The 18,703-nt window shown below is 42.3% G+C and overlaps 1 protein-coding gene and 2 pseudogenes across 1 annotated transcript in view; 1 reads left to right on the top strand and 2 right to left on the bottom strand.

Annotated features, from left to right (window-relative positions):
* The window catches only part of SEC24A (SEC24 homolog A, COPII coat complex component), a 90,996-nt gene that overhangs the window by 11,646 nt on the left and 60,647 nt on the right, over positions 1–18,703 (bottom strand). Inside the window, exons 14-17 of the mRNA XM_026454496.2 lie at positions 13,369–13,542; positions 11,934–12,044; positions 8,570–8,745; positions 1,324–1,461 (exon numbers count right to left, since the gene is read on the bottom strand). Coding sequence (XP_026310281.1) covers positions 1,324–1,461; positions 8,570–8,745; positions 11,934–12,044; positions 13,369–13,542 — 599 coding nt within the window. The remainder of the gene's footprint in view (positions 1–1,323; positions 1,462–8,569; positions 8,746–11,933; positions 12,045–13,368; positions 13,543–18,703) is intronic.
* On the bottom strand, positions 888–987 carry LOC111530942 (annotated as a pseudogene).
* Positions 16,638–16,734, top strand: LOC111530965 (annotated as a pseudogene).

The following is an 18,703-nucleotide window of genomic DNA, read 5'->3' on the forward strand; positions in this document are numbered from 1 at the left end:
TTTTTTTTTTTTGAGACGGAGTCTCGCTCTGTCGCCCAGGCTGGAGTACAGTGGCCGGCTCTCAGCTCACTGCAAGCTCCGCCTCCCGGGTTTACGCCATTCTCCGGCCTCAGCCTCCGGAGTAGCTGGGACTACAGGCGCCCGCCACCTCGCCCGGCTCGTTTTTTGTATTTTTTTAGTAGAGACAGGGTTTCACCGTATTAGCCAGGATGGTCTCGATCTCCTGACCTCGTGATCCGCCCGTCTCGGCCTCCCAAAGTGCTGGGATTACAGGCTTGAGCCACCGCGCCCAGCCGGCCTGAAACATTTTTAACCGAAACATTATTTCCAAAATCTACATCTTAACTTGATCACAATTTTAGAAACATTATGATTTAACATTTTCATTCTTGTGACTTTAATTCTGGTAAATTTCTACCAAAGGAAAACAATGTTACAATTTAGATAAATATTTTTTCTTTAGTTCAAGGACATTGTTACATTGAACTGGGTGTTCAGATGTAATTTCACTCTCAGATCTAGATGTGCACTTGTTCCAGTCTGGAATGATTTCTGTAACAAAAAACCCCCATCCCCTAGAAAAGATATTTTAAAAATACACCCAGAACTTTTTTTTTTTTTAATACTTTAAGTTCTGATACACGTGCAGAATGTGCAGATTTGATATATAGCTATACGTGTGCCATGGTGTTTTGCTGCACCCATCAACCTGTCATCTGGGTATTAAGCCCCACATGCATTAGGTATTTGTGCTAATGCTCTCCTTCCCCTTGTCCCCACCCCCGACAGTCCCCAGTGTGTGATATTCCCCTCCCTGTGTCCATGTGTTCTCATTGTTCAACTCCCGCTTATGAGTGAGAACATGCGGTGTTTGGTTTTCTGTTCCTAAAAATGCGTCACGAATTTGCGTGTCATCCTTGCGCAGGGGCCATGCTAATCTTCTCTGTATCATTCCAATTTTAGTGTATTTGCTGCTGAAGTGAGCAAAAATACACCCAGAACTTTTAAAATGTCAGTTGTTAAAAGATCGATTTGTTTGAATAAAGGTGCTCTGGTCAATTTGACAATCTTTCCATTTCTTAGATCTGCCCTACAAATGGTATTTTAGGAATCATAAAGGCATTATTTTTAGGAGCTTCCCTATACTAAAATTTCTTTACTCAGACCTAGCCAAAAAATAATAATAATAATAATAATAATAATAATAATAAAATAAAATAAAATAAAGCAAATAATAAACAAACCCTTCCTCATTTCTGTACTGGACTATGATTAGGCTTACTAATCCTCAAGTAAAAGCCACAAAAAAGCAATCCATCTTACCTCATCTGAGAGATTGTCAACTCTATACAAACTGGGATGAGTTGTGAGCATAAGGTAAACCAAGGGCTGGTTTTTCACTTCACACATAGCAAAAATGCGTTCATCTAGACGTGCATTTGTCCCAGTCTGGAATGATTTCTGTAACAGAAAACCCCCATTCCCCACAAAAGAAGATATTTTAAAAATACATCCAGAATTTTTTTTTTTTTTTTTTTTTTGAGACGGAGTCTTGCTCTGTCGCCCGGGCTGGAGTGCAGTGGCCGGATCTCAGCTCACTGCAAGCTCCGCCTCCCGGGTTCACGCCATTCTCCTGCCTCAGCCTCCCAAGTAGCTGGGACTACAGGCGCCCGCCACCTCGCCCGGCTAGGTTTTTGTATTTTTTAGTAGAGACGGGGTTTCACCGTGTTAGCCAGGATGGTCTCAAACTCCTGACCTCGTGATCCGCCCGTCTCGGCCTCCCAAAGTGCTGGGATTACAGGCTTGAGCCACCGCGCCCGGCCGACATCCAGAATTTTTTAAATGCCAGTTGTTAAAAGAATATTTTCAGAGAGAATTCACAAATTTACTGTTAATTTTTTGAAGTATGTTTTTTACGAAGTCACACACGCCGGGCGCGGTGGCTCAAGCCTGTAATCCCAGCACTTTGGGAGGCTGAGATGGGCGGACGACGAGGTCAGGAGATCGAGAACATCCTGGCTAACACGGTGAAACCCCGTCTCTACTAAAAAAATACAAAAAACTAGCCGGGTGAGGTGGCGGGCGCCTGTAGTCCCAGCTACTCAGGAGGCTGAGGCAGGAGAATGGCCTAAACTCAGGATGCGGAGCTTGCAGTGAGCTGAGATCCAGCCACTGCACTCCAGCCTGGGCGACAGAGCGACACTCTGTCTCAAAAAAAAAAAAAAAAAAAAAAAGAAGTCACACACATCTATTAAACTGTAGCTATAGCCCCACCTAAAAGTCTTTTGAAATTAACTCACTGACCATGGCAAAGTTATCTGATCTTCATGGTGTCTGTTTCCTAGTTGATAAAATAGATCAAAACACTCTATCTACCATATAATGATCACGATAATGATGTAACAATCCAAGCAACACCATAGGAAGGATGAAGTTAATATTGCAGATGACAAAGTAAAGGCATACATGAAGGACCAAAAAGATATCCATTACATCAGTGGTCCTTTTTCGTACCAGGGACTGGTTTCATGGAGGACAATTTTTCCACAGACTGCTGGGGACACGGTGGAGGATGATTTTGGGATGAAACTGTTCCACCTCATATCATCAGACATTAGATTCTCATAAGGAGCATGCAATCTAGATCTCTCCCATGCGCAGTTCACAATATGGTTGGTGTTCCTATGAAAATCTAATGCTATCACTTATCTGACAGGAGGCAGAGCTCAGGCAGTAATGCTCCCTCACCTACTGGTCACCTCCTGCTGTGTGGCTCAGTTCCTAACAGGCCACCCGCTGGTACCAGTCTGTGGTCCGGGGGTAGTGCACTTAGAACCCTGCACTAAATGGTCCATAAGTGCTGGGTGAATGATTAATGGCAGCTGTCATTGATTCTCCCACCATACAAACAATATAACAAAGAATACTAATAAACAAGAAACCATAATACTACTACAAATGAGGAAAGCTTCTCAGTAAAATGAGTTAATAAGTAACTATGATATTTAACTGTTATTATTTTCTTTACACAGATAAAAACGGAGAAGAAAAAAGATATGGGTAAGGTTTTTTTTGTTTGTTTGTTTGTTTGTTTGTTTGTTTGTTTTGAGACAGAGTCTCCCTCTATCGCCCAGGCTGGAGTGTAGTGCTGTTCGATCTCTGCTCACTGCAACCTCTGCCTCCGGGGTTCAAGCGATTCTCCTGCCTCAGCCTCCTGAGTAGATGGGATTACAGGTGTGTGCAACCACGCCCGGTTTTCTTTATCTTTTTTTTTTTGTATTTTTAGTAGAGACCAGGTTTCAGCATGTTGTTCAGGCTGGTCTTGAACTCCTGACCTCATGATCCGCCCGCCTTGGCCTCCTAAAGTGCTGGGATTACAGGCGTGAGCCACTGTGCCCAGCCAGTTGTGGGTAAGGTTTTAAGTATTCCAACTGATGGAAAGGAGTAAAACAGGCCGAGAGAAAATTATAATGAAATTATGTATTAAAACAAGTACACTGAGCAGAGTGCTGTGGCTCACACCTTTAATCCCAGCACTTTGGGAGGCCGAGGCAGGTGGATCACAAAGTCAGGAGTTCAAGACCAGCCTGACCAACATGGTGAAAGCCCATCTCTACTAAAAATACAAAAAATTAGCCGGGCATAGTGGTGCATGCCTGTAATCCCAGCTACTCAGGAGGCTGAGGCAGGAGAATCGCTTGAACCTAAAAGGTGGAGATTGCAGTGAGCAGAGATTATGTCACTGCACTCCAGCCTGGGCAACAGAGTGAGACTGTCTCATTAAAAAAAAAAAAAAAAAAGTACACTGACTATATTAAAGGAAGATTATAAAAGCTCTTAAGATTTTAATGGAAGAAGCAAAGTTCCATCTATTCATTTAAAAAATATTTCCTGAGTGTCTATTATATACTAGGAACGGTTCTAACTGCTAGGACAAAAAAATGAATGAGAAAGATAAAAATCCTTGTCCTCATAAAGCTTACATCCTATTAAGGGAAGAATAAAAAATAAGCGTAGTATGTCAGTGATAAATGCTATAGGAAAAATACAGGAGGTAAGAGTAATTAAAGGTGTCAGGATGGTGTGGGATGGGGTGGGATTAGGGTGTTGCACATTAAATGGGGAAGATCAAAGAACGTAGGCTTTAGAATAAAGCATTTCAAGAAAGGCCTGAAGGAGAAAGAGGAGCTCAAATTTTTTTTTTTTTTTTTTTTTTGAGACGGAGTCTTGCTCTGTCACCCAGGCAGGAGTGCAATGGCACAGTCTCGGCTCACTGCAACCTCTGCCTCCTGGGTTCACGCCATTCTCCTGCCTTAGCCTCCTGAGTAACTGGGACTACAGGCGCTCGCCACTACGCCCAACTAATTTTTTGTATTCTTTAGTAGAGACGGGGTTTCACTGTGTTAGCCAGGATGGTCTCGATCTCCTGACCTCGTGATCCACCCGCCTCGGCCTCCCAAAGTGCTGGGATTACAGGTGTGAGCCACCGCGCCCGGCTGAGCTCAGATTTTTAAATGTTAAAATTTAAATATTTGCCAGGCACGGTGGCTCACGGCTGTAATCCCAACAATTTGGGAGGCCAAGGTGGGCGGATCATGAGGTCAGGAGTTTGAAACCAGCCTTACGAACGTGGTGAAACCCCGTCTTTACTAAAAATACAAAATTAGCAAGACATGGTGGTGCACGCCTATAATACCAGCTACTTGGGAGGCTGAGGCAGGTGAATTACTTGAACCCGGGAGGCGAAGGTTGCAGTGAGCCAAGATTGTGCCATTGCACTCCAGCCTGGGCAACAAGAGCCAGACTCTGTCTCAAAAAAAAAAAAAAAATTAAATATTTATGTAATCTGTGTACTTATATTCAGAAATGGAAATACATAATTTGAATTAGAGAAGTGAGAACTAGAGGTTGGGCACGGTGGCTCATGCCTGTAATCCCAGTACTTTGGGAGGCCATGGAGGGCAGAGATCACAAGGTCAGGAGTTTGAGACCAGAATGGCCAACATAGTGAAACCCTGTCTCTACTAAAAATACAAAAAATTAGCTGGGCGTGGTGGCAGGTGCCTGTAGTCCCAGCTACTCTGGAGGCTGACGCAGGAGAATCACTTGAATCCAGGAGGCGGAGGTTGCAATGAGCCAAGATTATGACACTGCACTCTAGCCCAGACAACAGTGTGAGACTCCATCTCAAAAAAAGAAAAAAGAACTGTAGATTCAAAAGCCACTCCTAATAGAAAGTAATGAGTTGCTCTTCTCACCTGGAAAAAACTATACACAACAGACAAGTAGATCCCAGAGTTCAGGAAAAATACAGACAAGATGCAGGCCAGGTGTGGTAGCTCACGCCTGTAATCCCAGCAATTTGGGAGGCCAAGGCCAGTGGATCATTGAGGTCAGGAGTTCGAAGCCAGCCTGGCCAACATGGGGAAACCCCATCGCTACTAAAAATACAAAAATTAGCCAGGCATGGTGGTGAACACCTGTAATCCCAGCTACTCAGGAGGCTGAGGTCGCAGTGAGCCGAGATCGCCACTGCCACTCCAGCCTGGTGACGTAGCGAGACTTAAAAAAAAAAAAAAGAAAAAAAAGATGCAGAGCAGTTCTTTATTTTTCTTTCCTTTTTTTTTTGAGACGGAGTCTCGCTCTGTCGCCCAAGCTGGAGTGCAGTGGCCAGATCTCAGCTCACTGCAAGCTCTGCCTCCCGGGTTCACGCCATTCTCCTGCCTCAGCCTCCCCAGTAGCTGGGACTACAGGCGCCCGCCACCTCGCCCGGCTAGTTTTTTTTTTGGTATTTTTTAGTAGAGACGGGGGTTCACCGTGTTAGCCAGGATGGTTTTGATCTCCTGACCTTGTGATCCGCCCACCTCGGCCTCCCAAAGTGCTGGGATTACAGGCTTGAGCCACCGCGCCCGGCCTTTATTTTCCTTATTAAAAAATTTTTTTTGTAGGGGTGGAATTTCACTATGTTGTCCAGGCTGGTCTCAAATTCCTAGACTCAAGCAATCGATCTTCCCGCCTTGGCCTCCCAAGGTGCTAGGATTACAGGCATGAGCCACTATGCCCAGCCAGCAGTCCTTGAACAGTTCTGGAATCTGGAATGCTTCTTCAGGTGCATTTTTAACATGAATTGTTTCTTAATTTAAAAAATTAAACAAAATTTTTAATAGAGACATTCTTGCTTTCTTGCCCAGGCTGGTCTCAAACCTCTAGCTTTAAGCAATCCTTCTACCTTGGCCTCTCAAAAGTATTGGGTTATAGGTGTGAACCACGGCACCTGGCCAACATGAGCTTTTATTTATTTAATTTTTATTTTAAGGGAAGGAGTCTCGCTCTATCACCCAGGCTGGAGTGCAGTGGTGCAATCTCAGCTCACTGCAACCTCTGCCTCCTGGGTTCAGGCAATTCTCCTGCCTCAGCCTCCCAAGTAGCTGTGAATTACAGGCATGTGCCACCATGCCCTGCTAAATTTTGTAATTTTTGTGGAGACAAGGTTTCACCACTTTGGCCAGGCTGGTCTCAAACTCCTGAACTCAAGTGATCTGCCCACCTTGGCCTCCCAAACTGTTGGGATTACAGGCGTGAGCCACCATGGCCAGCCAACACAAGCTTTTAAATAAAATTTTATAAGGGAAGTTTATCCTGAGGCAAAAAGCTTGGACATTCAATTTTGGACACTGGATAAATAAGCCTACTCCACCAGACCGGAGTTTTCCTTCTTTTCTGGGAGGAAGGCAAAGAGCAGGCAGGGAAGACATGTAAATAATAAATAGCAAATGAAAAACCCTACAAAGTAAAACAAAGAAAAACCCTACAAACATTTAAACTCAAAGACAAGGATATGGAAGTCCAATCCAGATCATGGAAACAGGTATGCAGGTATACAGGTATAAGAAAGTGTATCTGAAGAAGAGTAAGGGCCAGGCATGGTGGCTCACGGCTGTGATCCCTACACTTTGGGAGGCTGAGGCGGGAGGATCACCTGAGGTTGGACATTAGAAACCAGCCTAACCAATATGGTGAAACGCTGTCTCTACTAAAAATACAAAAATTAGCTGGAGTGTGGTAGTGCATGCCTATAATCCCAGCTACTCAGGAGGCTGAGGTGGGAGAATTGCCTGAACGCAGGAGGTGGAGGTTGAACCCAGAAGGTGGAGGTTGCGGTGAGCTGAGATCATGCCACAGGGCTCCAGCCTGGGCAACAGAGGGAGACTCTGTCTCAGAAAAAAAAAAAAAGAAGAAGATTAAGAAGTGTAATTGGTAGCTCATGCCTGTAATCCTAGCACCTCGAGAGGCCAAGGCAGGCAAATCACCTGAGATGAGGAGTTTGAGACAAGCCTGACCAACATGGTGAAACCTTGTCTCTACTAAAAACACAAAATTAGTCGGACATAGTGGCACACACTTGTAATCCCAGCTACTCGGGAGGCTGAGGCAGGAGAATCGCTTGAACCTGGGAGGTGGAGGATGCGTTAAGCCAAGATCGTGCTACTGCACTCCAGCCTGGGTGACAGAGCAAGACTCCATCTCAAAAAAAAAAAAAAAAAAAAATAGAGAGAAGTGTAATGTCGCTGAAATTCTGTAGGGACAGGAAAGAGCCAAAAAAATAAAAATAAAATAAAATCACATGTATGGTATCTTCTTTTTTTAAAAAAGTTAAATTTCTTGTTGGTGAAAAATTCTAATTGCATATATTTATGAGGTATAAAGGGATGCTATGATATAGTATAAAACGTGGAATGATTTAATGAAGCTAGGTAACATATCCGTAACCTCAAATAGTTATCACTTATTCCTCCCAACTAAAACACTGTACCTTTTGTTCAATATCTCCCCATTCCTTCCTCACCACCCAGCCTCTAGTAACCACTATTCAGCTTTCTGCTTTTGTGTGTTTGATTTTTAGCTTTCACATATAAGTGAGAACACTCAGTGCATGTGTGCTTTCTTGCACCAGCAATATAATATAAAATTCTTGTTTTGGAAAACTGATTATCAGTTGAATTTTTTATAATGTCACTGAATACTTAGCTTAGAGAAGCATCTTATGAACAAGGAACTTACTCTGAATCAGTTTTCTGTAAGTTTTTTTGGTTATTAAACTTTTCAAAGTTCAAATAAGAGGTAAGGCCCCTGTCGTCAAAAATTTAACCAGCATAAAGTTACATATACAATGTTTAGGGATTCATAGGATAAAAATTTTGCCTTTTGATGTTTCCATTGTGTTCGTTTCTTTCTTTTTGCTTGTTTATTTTGAGACAGAGTCTGGCTCTGTCACACAAGCTTGAGTACAGTGGCGCGATATGGGCTCACTACAACCTCTGTCTCCTGGACTCAACCATCCTCCCACCTCAGCCTCCCAAGTAGCTGGGACTACAGGTGTGCACCACCACACCTGGCTAGTTTTTTTGTATTTTTTGCAGAGACCAGGTTTCACCATGTTGCCTAGGCTGGTCTCAAATGCCTGGACTCAAGCAATCCACCCATGTCAGCCACCCAAAGTGCTGGGATTTCAGGTGTAGGCCACAGTGCCTGGCCATCACTGTGTTAGTTTCTGTACTGTGTTTCTTACCTGTTTAAGGAGAGCCAATACAAAAAGTGGGAAAAGCCGCAAAGAAAAAGGAACCATGAGTCCAGGCTGCTGGTTACTTAAGACTGAAGAACGGTAAGCTGAAAGGGAGTCAATGACTGCATTCACTAGAGCATCCCGAGCGTCACTCAGACTGGCAGTCATAGATCTGTCAACAGCTAAGCAAGGTGAGGGAAAGGACAAAAAAGAAATATGATAGAAGTTTAGCTAGTCCACTGTTAAGGATAGAAGAGATAATTTTTAAAAACTATACTAAATATCTCTCCAATTTACTATATACACAAACGAGGCAAAACACAGCAGCTAAAAGCATGGTCTGGAGAACTGAGCCAACCTCTGTTGAAATGCTGCTCTGCTATTTCCTAGCTGTATAATGATTTGGCAAGCAATTTAACCTTCCTGAACCTCAGTTATGCTACTGATTGTAATCCAACATTTTATATACCATTAAGAAAGAAAAACATTGCAATTAAACACACAATGCTTTCCTGTGTTCCCTGAAACACAGAGTGTTTCGAAACAGAGTTCTTTTGAAATTTTAATTTTAATTAATTAATTAAACCAAATTTTTTGTACAAAGTCTCCCTATGTTGCCCAGGCTGATCTCAAACTCCTGGTCTCAAGCAATCCTCCTGCCTCAGCCTCCCAAAGTGCTGGGATTATAGGCACAAACCACCATGCCCAGCCCAGAGTTTTTATTTTATATTTACAGAAAGAGTTCTTAGAGTTATTTATTTATTTATTTATTTAGAGACAGAGTTTCACTCTGTCGCCCAGACTGGAGTGCGGTGGTGTGGTCTTGGCTCGCTGCATCCTCCGCCTCCCAGGTTCAAGCAATTCTCCTGCCTCAGCCTCCTGAGTAGCTGGGACTATAGCTGGGACTACAGACATGTGCCACCACACCTGACTAATGTTTTTTTTTTTTCTTTTTTGCATTTTTAGTAGAGATAGGGTTTCACCATGTTGGCCAGGCTGGTCTTGAATTCCTGGCTTCAAGTGATCCACCCACCTCAGCCTCCCAAAGTCCCGGGATTAAAGACATGAGCCACCATGCCTGGCCTCTTATTTAGACAGATTTTCATCATTTGTCATGCCACTCTGTTTATAAGCATTTCTGCATGAAAACTTTTTTTCAATACTTTAAAAAAAAAAAGGATAACTGTTTGGAAGACTTGCCAAACTTTAACTAAACTCCATCCATGTGGTACTTAAAAGTACATTCAATATGGTAGCAGAACCAATACTTACGAAGTTGTGACAATTTATCAAAAATCCACAAAACCCACCTAATAGTTACTGCTGCTTTTCATAATAATAATCACAGTTACAAAAAAAAAATGTAACTTAAACAAAAAAATAAAGGCAGTGATCTTCAAATTTCACAGGTCACAATCCTGAACATCTAACAACATAAAAGATTGAAGTGTGGGTAAATCCTTTACCAGGCTCCATGTAAAACATTTTTCCCAAAAGAAAATTCAAGAAAGTGAGTAACTATTTCCAATACAGACAGAATTAAGTTTGAAGCAAACGGAACTACTGAGGCCGGGTGTGGTGGCTCACAGCTGTAATCCCAACAGTTTGATAGGCCAAAGCAGGAGGATTGCTTGAGCCCAGGATTCAAGATCAGCCTGGGCAACATGGTGAGACTCTTTGTCTCTAAAAAAATTTTTTTAAAGGTAGCTCGGTGAGGGCCGGGCATGGTAGCTCACGTCTGTAATCCCAGCACTTTAGGAGGCCAAGGTGGGTGGATCATGAGGTCAAGAGATCGAGACTATCCTGGCCAACATGGTGAAACCCCGTCTCTATTAAAAATACAAAAATTAGCTGGGTGTGGTGTCGTGCGCCTGTAGTCCCAGCTACTCGGGAGGCTGAGGCAGGAGAATTGCTTGAACTTTGGGGGCAGAGGTTGCAGTGAGCTGAGATTGTGCCACTGCACTCCATCCTGGGAGGCTGAGTAAGACTCCATCTCAAAATAACATAACATAACATAACATAACATAACATAACATAACATAACATAACATAACATAACATAACATAAGATAAAATAAAATATAAAATAAAAAATAAAATAAAATAAAGGAAATGAAATGAAATGAAATAAAACAAAATAAATAAAAGTTAGTTAGCTGGGTGTGGTGGTGTGGGCCTCTAATCCCAGTTATTCAGGAGGCTGAGGTGGGAGGACTCCTTGATCCCAGGAGGTCAAGGCTGCAGTGAGCTAGAACCACACCACTGCACTCCACCGTGGGTGACAGAGCAAAACTCTGTTTTCAAAAACCAAAGAAAGAAAATAGACCTACTGAAAGTCTTCCCTCAAGTAGAAAGACCACAAGAATCAAAATGATGTTACTAAGCTGTATGTATTTGAAAAGGGACCAAAAAAATCAAGAAGGCAATTGTATCTGAGATGGAAATAAATAGGTTAAGATATCAGTAAGTTTTCCATTGGCTCACATGATTTGGCTGTAAACAAGTATATAGTGGGAAACTGGTTTTTCAATTCCAAATTCCATGACTCTAAGTCTAATGATCTTTATGGTACACTGTTTCACATAAAAAGAGTATTAAATAGCACTAATATTAACCATTATATAAGATATAGTTGGCTGGGCACGGTGGCTCACGCCTGTAATCCCAGGACTTTGGGAGGCCAAGGCAGGCAGATCACATGAAGTCGGGAGTTCAAGACCAGCTGACCAACATGAAGAAACCCTGTTTCTACTAAAAATACAAAAATTAGCCGGGCATGATGGCACATGCCTGTAATCCCAGCTACTCAGGAGGCTGAGGCAGGAGGATCGCTTGAACCCGGGAGATAGAGGTTGTGGTGAGCTGAGATCATGCCATTGCACTCCAGTCTGGGCAACAAGAGTGAAACTCCATCTCAAAAAAAAAAAAAAAAAGATACAGCTAAGTTCAGTGTAGACAAATATAGTGTCTACACTATAGTGGTTACTTAAGGCCAGTAAGGGAGAGAGGAAGAAGAGGGCAGTAACTGCTAATGAGCATGAGGTTTCTCTTGGGGCAACAGAAATGTTATAAAATTAGATTGTGATGATAGCTGTACAACTCTGTAAAAACACTAAAAACAAATGAATTATCAACTAAATTGGATGAAGTGGTATGGTATGTAATTATATCTCACTAAATTTGTTTAAATAAACAAAAAAGATAAGATTATCTGCAGCAGATCTTTTCATTCAAATAGTTACTTAGCAGGCACCCCAGGGGATCTAAAACATTCAAACTATAAAGCTAACTATTTAAGGGAAAACAAAACTGTTTGGATGTGCCTAATGTTATTACTTGTAAAATATTTATAAGAGATAACAACTCTTACCCATATTGGCCAATAACCCTGAAATTGCTTGAACATCAGCTCCAAGAAAGACATCATTCAAAGTTGAAACTACTGGCAAACACAAAGTATGAACACGAATTCTTCTTTCGCCTTTGGGGAAAATACACAAACAACAGTAAGGGGCAACTATATATAATAAAAGATTATGTTAAAGTCACTTGGAAAAATCACTTCTTAGCTGGGTGCAGTGGTGCACCCCTGTAGTCCCAGCTACTCCAGAGGCAGAGACAGGAGGATCCCTTGAGCTCAGGAGTTCAAGTGCAGCCTGGGCAATACAGTGAGACTCCATCTCTTAAAAACAAACTATATATATATATGAAAAAAATCACTTATTTTCAATTTAGAACCAGGTAGTATAGTTATATAGTAAGCAGAGATAGTATCAAAAGTTTTATATTAGCCAGACACAGTGGCTCACACCTTAATCCCAGCACCCAGCACTTTGGTAGGCTAAGGTGAAAGGATCACCTGAGGTGAGGAGTTCAAGACAGGGCTGGACACTTAAGAACCTATTTCTATTAAAAATAAGTAGGTACATAAATATTAAAAATTTCCTTTTTTTTTAGAAACAAGGTCTCATTCTGTTGTCCAGGCAGAAGTGCAGTAGCACAATCATAACTCACTGCAGCATCAAACTCCTGGGCTCAAACAATCCTCCCTACTCAGCCTCTCAAGTAGCTAGGACTACCAGTGTATGCCACTATACCTGGCTAATTAAAAAAATATTTTTTTAGAGACAGTGTCTCACTATGTTGTCCAGGCTGGTCTTGAACTCCTGGCCTCAAGTGATCCTCCCCAGTCAGCCTTCCAAAGTGCTAGGTTTACAGGCCACCACACCTGGCCCTACTTCCTTTAATTTTTTTTAACTATAAAATTCTTTTCATTCAGGTTATTACTAAATGAACAGGGATCGTATTCAAATGACAATATGCTAAATTTTTTTAAAATCTCTTTTTTGAGATTTTAACTTCTTAGTTTGTTTACTGCTTTTAGTAATGAAAATTTTAAGGGCTGGGCACAGTGGCTCATGCCTGTAATCCTAGCATTTTGGGAGGCCAAGGCAGGCAGATCACGAGGTCAAGAGATTGACACCATCCTAGCCAACATGGTAAAATCCCGTCTCTACTAAAAATATAAAAATTAGCTGGGTGTGGTGGCGCACATCTGTAGTCCTAGCTACTCGGGAGGCTGAGGCAGGAGAATCACTTGAACCCAGGAGGCGGAGGTTGTAGTAAGCAGAGACCACGCCACTGCACTCCAGCCTGGAGACAGAGTGAGACTCCGTCTCTAAATAAATAAATAAATAAATTTTAAGTGAGCACACATGAGATATGCTACATGTGTTTTACAGCCTGCTTTGACATTTGAAATCCAAATAATATTTGAACATTTGAAATCCAAACAAACAGCTTACCTTTGCTGGATGTATACAAGAGTGCTGACTGAAAAGAAACCAACTGAGTGTCAGTAAGACTCTCTTCCACTGACATCTGTACTGCATACCCAGCATCTGGGTTGACGTTAGGCAAAGACAATAAGTCGGTTGACCTAACAAAGAAGTTCCCATGGAAAGTATGAATGGAAAGACCTAAAAGAGAAAAAGGTAACAAAATGATTTTTATATACCTACATACTGATATTTACATTTTATCCTAGTAACTTACCAGATTGGCAAAAAGAAATCTAGATAATACACAGTACTTACTGAGGTTAAGGAATAACAGATGCCTTTTGAAATGAAGGTGGGGATACTAATTTTCAAAAAACATTTTTGGGTCAGGTGTAGTGGCTCATGCCTATAATCCCAGCACTTTGGGGGCCAAGGCGGGTGGATCTCCTGAGGTCAGTTCAAGACTAGCCTGGCCAATAACATGGTGAAACCCTGTCTCCACTAAAAACACAAAAATTAGCCAAGCATGGTGGCAGGTGCCTGCAGTCGCAGCTACTCGGGAGGTTGAGGCAGGAGAATTGCTTGAACCCCCGGGAGGCAGAGGTTGCAGTGAGCTGAGATTGCACCACTGCACTCCAGCCTGGGCGACAGAGCGAGACTCTATCTCAAAAAAAAAAAACAAAAAACATTTTTGGAGGATAATTTGGCAGTATCTATCAAAATTCTAGATACTTATTTTGACTTTAGCAATTCCATATTAAAGAATGTGTCCTACAGATATCCTCATTTAAGTGCCAAATTTATATATGCAGGAAAATTTCAAGTAAACTGGTGTGTCACAGCAAAAGAATTTAGAAATACTTTCAATGGGTATCAGTAGAAAAACTAGGCCAGGCACAATAGCTCATGCCTGTAATCCCAACACTTTCGTAGGCTGAGACAGGAGGATCACTTGAGGTCAGGAGTTCGAGACCAGCCTGGGCAACATGGTGAAATCCTGTCTCTACTAAAAATACAAAAATTAGCCGGGCTTGGTGGCACACGCCTGTAGTCCCAGCTACTCAGGAGGCTGAGGCAGGAGAATCGCTTGAACCCGGGAGGCAGAGGTTGCACTGAGCTGAGATCGTGCCACTGCACTCCAGCCTAGGTGACAGAGTGAGACTCTGTCTCAAAAAACAAACAAATAAACAAAACTTAACTGTGATTTGTCCAATCTGCTGAATACTAGGTAGAATAGGTAGAAGTTTAAATTAATGTGATGGATTTATATGATCTAAAATTAATGAATCTTCAAGGTTTATTGAATAAAAATACATACAATATGTCACTTATGTAAATAGACCTATAAGATATGTTTTCCATGGAGATGTACCGAAGTATGTAAATGTACAGGAAATTCGGTATATACCAAGTTATATATATCATTTTTAATAGGAAATTCTGATATATATCATTTTTAACTACATAAAAATGAAGTGAAAGTGTATGTGTCACATACACATGCAAGCTGATACAGGAAGACTTTAGCTTTATCAATGTTTTTATTTTTTACAAGAAAAACAGATGCACATGTTTCTTGTGAAATAAAAACCAACTTAAAAATAGTAATCAGGATTAAAAAGAATGCTGGGCATGGTGGCACATGCCTGTAATCCCAGGTATTCAGGAGGCTGAAGCACAAAGATTGCTTAAGCCCAAGAGTTGAAAGCAAGCCTGGTCAACATAGTGAGACTCTGTCTCTTAAAAATAAATATATAACATTAAAAAAGAAAGAAAGAAACGCCGGGCGCAGTGGCTCAAGCCTGTAATTCCAGCACTTTGGGAGGCCGAGACGGGTGGATGACGAAGTCAGGAGATCAAGACCATCCTGGCTAACACGGTGAAACCCCGTCTCTACTAAAATATACAAAAATCTAGCCGGGCGAGGTGGCGGGCGCCTGTAGTCCCAGCTACTCGGGAGGCTGAGGCAGGAGAATGGCGTAAACCCGGGAGGCGGAGCTTGCAGTGAGCTGAGATCCGGCCACTGCACTCCAGCCTGGGCGACAGAGCGAGACTCCGTCTCAAAAAGAAAAAAAAAAAAAAAAGAAAGAAAGAAAGAAAAGGGAGAATGTGGGTCTGCACATAAGGTGTTCAAGATATTGTGAAAAAAATTAAAAAGCCAGGTGGAATTCCTCACTGCTTTTACTTGAAGTTCAAAATATATGTTTATAAATGCCATAGGAAAGTTTCTGTTTTTGTTTTTGTTTTTTTGAGACAGAGTTTCGCTCTTTTTGCCCAGGCTGGAGTGTAACGGCGTGATCTCGGCTCACTGCAACCTCCGCCTCCCAGGTTCAAGTGATTCTCCTGCCTCAGCCTCCCAAGTAGCTGGGATTACAGGCACCTGCCACCATGTCCCGCTAATTTTTTTTTTTTTTTTTTTTTTTTTGGTATTTTTAGTAGAGACGAGGGTTCACCATGTTGAACAGGATGGTCTCGATCTCTTGACCTTGTAATTCACCCGCCTCGGCCTCCCAAAGTGCTGGGATTACAGGCATGAGCCACCACTCCCGGCCATACGAAAGTTTCTGAAGGGCATATGATTAACTGTAGAGTGGAACAGAGGTTAGGCTTGAGTTATCATTTTATATTTTTTTGTACATTATTTGTGTTAACTTTTCTAAGAGTATGTATTTGATCCATAATGAATTTGTCATAATAAAATAAAAAAAGAAACCTAAGCAAGCTAACCACAAAGCTTTATTAAGCACTCTAGAAAGAGGGCAGTGGGCCGCAGTGGCTCACACTTGTAATCCCAGCACTTTGGGAGGCCGAGGCAGGCAGATCACGAGGTCAGGAGTTCGAGACCAGACTGACCGACATGGTGAAACCCCGTCTCTACTAAAAATACAAAAATTAGCTGGGCATGGTGGCACTTGCCTGTAATCCCAGCTACTCGGAAGGCTGAGGCAGGAGAATCACTTGATCCCGGGAGGCGGAGGTTGCAGTGAGCTGAGACTGCACCACTGCACTCCAGCCTGGGCAACAGCGAGACTCTGTCTCAAAAAAAAAGAAAAAGAAAGAGGGCAAAGGAGTTGCCTGGCATATCCCAAAGCTGTTTATGCAAAATAAGGTACATATAAAAATAGCCTCTGTCTTGACAAGTAAAAAAGATCTTAAAAGCATATTAGGATGCACATTTCCCTTAATTTATAACAGGTATCTGCAGAAAAAAACATTTTTGAGGTCTGTCAGTCTCCAATGAATGGGATCCAACAAATGTACCCTTTAAAACATAAACACTAAAAAACTATTAGGTGCTCACTTTGACAGCATGTATACTAAAATTGAAACAATACAGAGAAGATTAGCATGACCCCTGCGTAAGGATGAAGTGAAGCGTTCCATATCTTAATTAAAAATTATAAAATAAAAACTATTAGAATTAATAAATTCAGCAAGGGTATATTATTAGAGTGAAAGATAAATAAGAGAAAACTTCATCTTCCTCACGGTTTGACCGATAGATTTCAATATGTAATGGAACAGGTTAGTGGATCTTTATCTTTTTTTTGTTTTGCTATAGATTTCATATAAATAATTTTTCCATTGAAAAGAGTATTATTTTACTGGGCATGGTGATTCACACCTGGTAATCCCAACACTTTGGGAGGCTGAGGTGGTAAGATTGCTTAAGTCCAGGAGTTTGAAACCAGCCTGGGTAACAGAGTAAGACTCTGTCTCTACAAAAAAAATTAAAAATTAGCTGGGCATGGTGGCATGTGCCTGTGGTCCCAGTTATTTGGGAGGCTGAGCTAAGAGGATTGCTTGATCCCAGGAGTTGAGGCTGCAGTGAGCTATGATTGTGCCACTGAACTCCAGCCAGGAGAACAGAGCAACACTGTCTCCAAAAAAAAGAAAAAAGAGAGAGGAGAAGAAGAAAGAAAATTACCGCTCTACACCTCGTTACAGAGCACTGTTTATTTAAATAAAAACTCAATTTGTGCTCCACTCCTCCTTACAGAGCAATAATATTCATTTAAATACAAACTCAATTTGTGTAGCAGCAATGGAAAAAAAAAACCCACCTTAAAACCAGGTTGATAATGTGGAGAAATGAAAAATGAGAGTACAGGCCGGGTGCAGTGGCTCACACTTGTAATTCCAGCACTTTGGCAGGCCAAGGCAGGTGGATCACCTGAGGTGAGGAGTTCGAGACCGGCCTCACCAACATGGCAAAACCCCGTCTCTACTAAAAAATACAAAAATTAGCCAGGCGTGGTGGCAGGCGCCTGTAATCCCAGCTACTCAGGAGGCTGAGGCAGGGAGAATTGCTTGAACCTGGGAGATGGAGGTTGCAGTGAGCCTAGATCACACCATTATATTCCAGCCTGGGCAACTGAGTGAGACTCTGGCTCAGAAAAAAAAAAAAAGGAGAGTACAAACTAAGAGATCTCCCACTTTTGGAAATAAATAGTTACACAGTGAAAACATACTTGATACCACTGTACAATTAAAAAATGGATAAAATAGTAAATTTTATGTTATATATATTTTACCACAATTAAAAAAAAAGTTTAAAACAAAATCCATGGCTGGGTGTGGTGGCTCATGCCTGTAATCCTAACACTTTGGGAGGCTAAGGCAGGAGGATCACATGAGCCCACGAGCTTGAAACCAGCCTGGGCAACACAGGGAGACCCAGACTCTACAAAAAAAATAAAATAAAGAATTAGCCAGGTGTGGTGGCTCACACCTGCAGTCCCAGCTACTAGGGAGGCTGACGTGGGAGGATCACTTGACTCAGGGAGGTGGAGACTCCAGTGAGCTGTGACTGCACTCCAGCCTGGACGATAGAATGAGACTCTCTCAAAAAAGATAGGGTCTAGGCTAGGTACAGTTGCTCACACCTGTAATCCCAGTACTTTGGGTGGCTGAGGTGGGCAGATCGTCTGATGTTAGGAGTTCGAGACCAGCCTGGCCAACATAATGTAACCCCGTCTCTACTAAAAATACAAAAACTAGCCGGCCGCGGTGATGCACACCTGTAATCCCAGCTACTCGGGAGGCTAAAGCAGGGAGAATCGCTTGAACTCGGGAGGTGGAGATTGCAGTGAGCCAAGACTGTGCCACTGCCCTCCAGCTTGGGTGACAGAGCAATACACTGTCTTAAAAAAAAAAAAAAAGAAAAAAATAGGCCAGGCGCGGTGGCTCAAGCCTGTAATCCCAGCACTTTGGGAGGCTGAGACAGGTGGATCACGAGGTCAGGAGATCAAGACCATCCTGGCTAACACGGTGAAACCCCGTCTCTACTAAAAAATACAAAAAACTAGCCAGGCGAGGTGGCGGGCGCCTGTAGTCCCAGCTACTCGGGAGGCTGAGG

Source organism: Piliocolobus tephrosceles, chromosome 4 (assembly GCF_002776525.5).
Source record: "Piliocolobus tephrosceles isolate RC106 chromosome 4, ASM277652v3, whole genome shotgun sequence".
Classification (NCBI taxonomy): Eukaryota; Metazoa; Chordata; class Mammalia; order Primates; family Cercopithecidae; genus Piliocolobus; species Piliocolobus tephrosceles.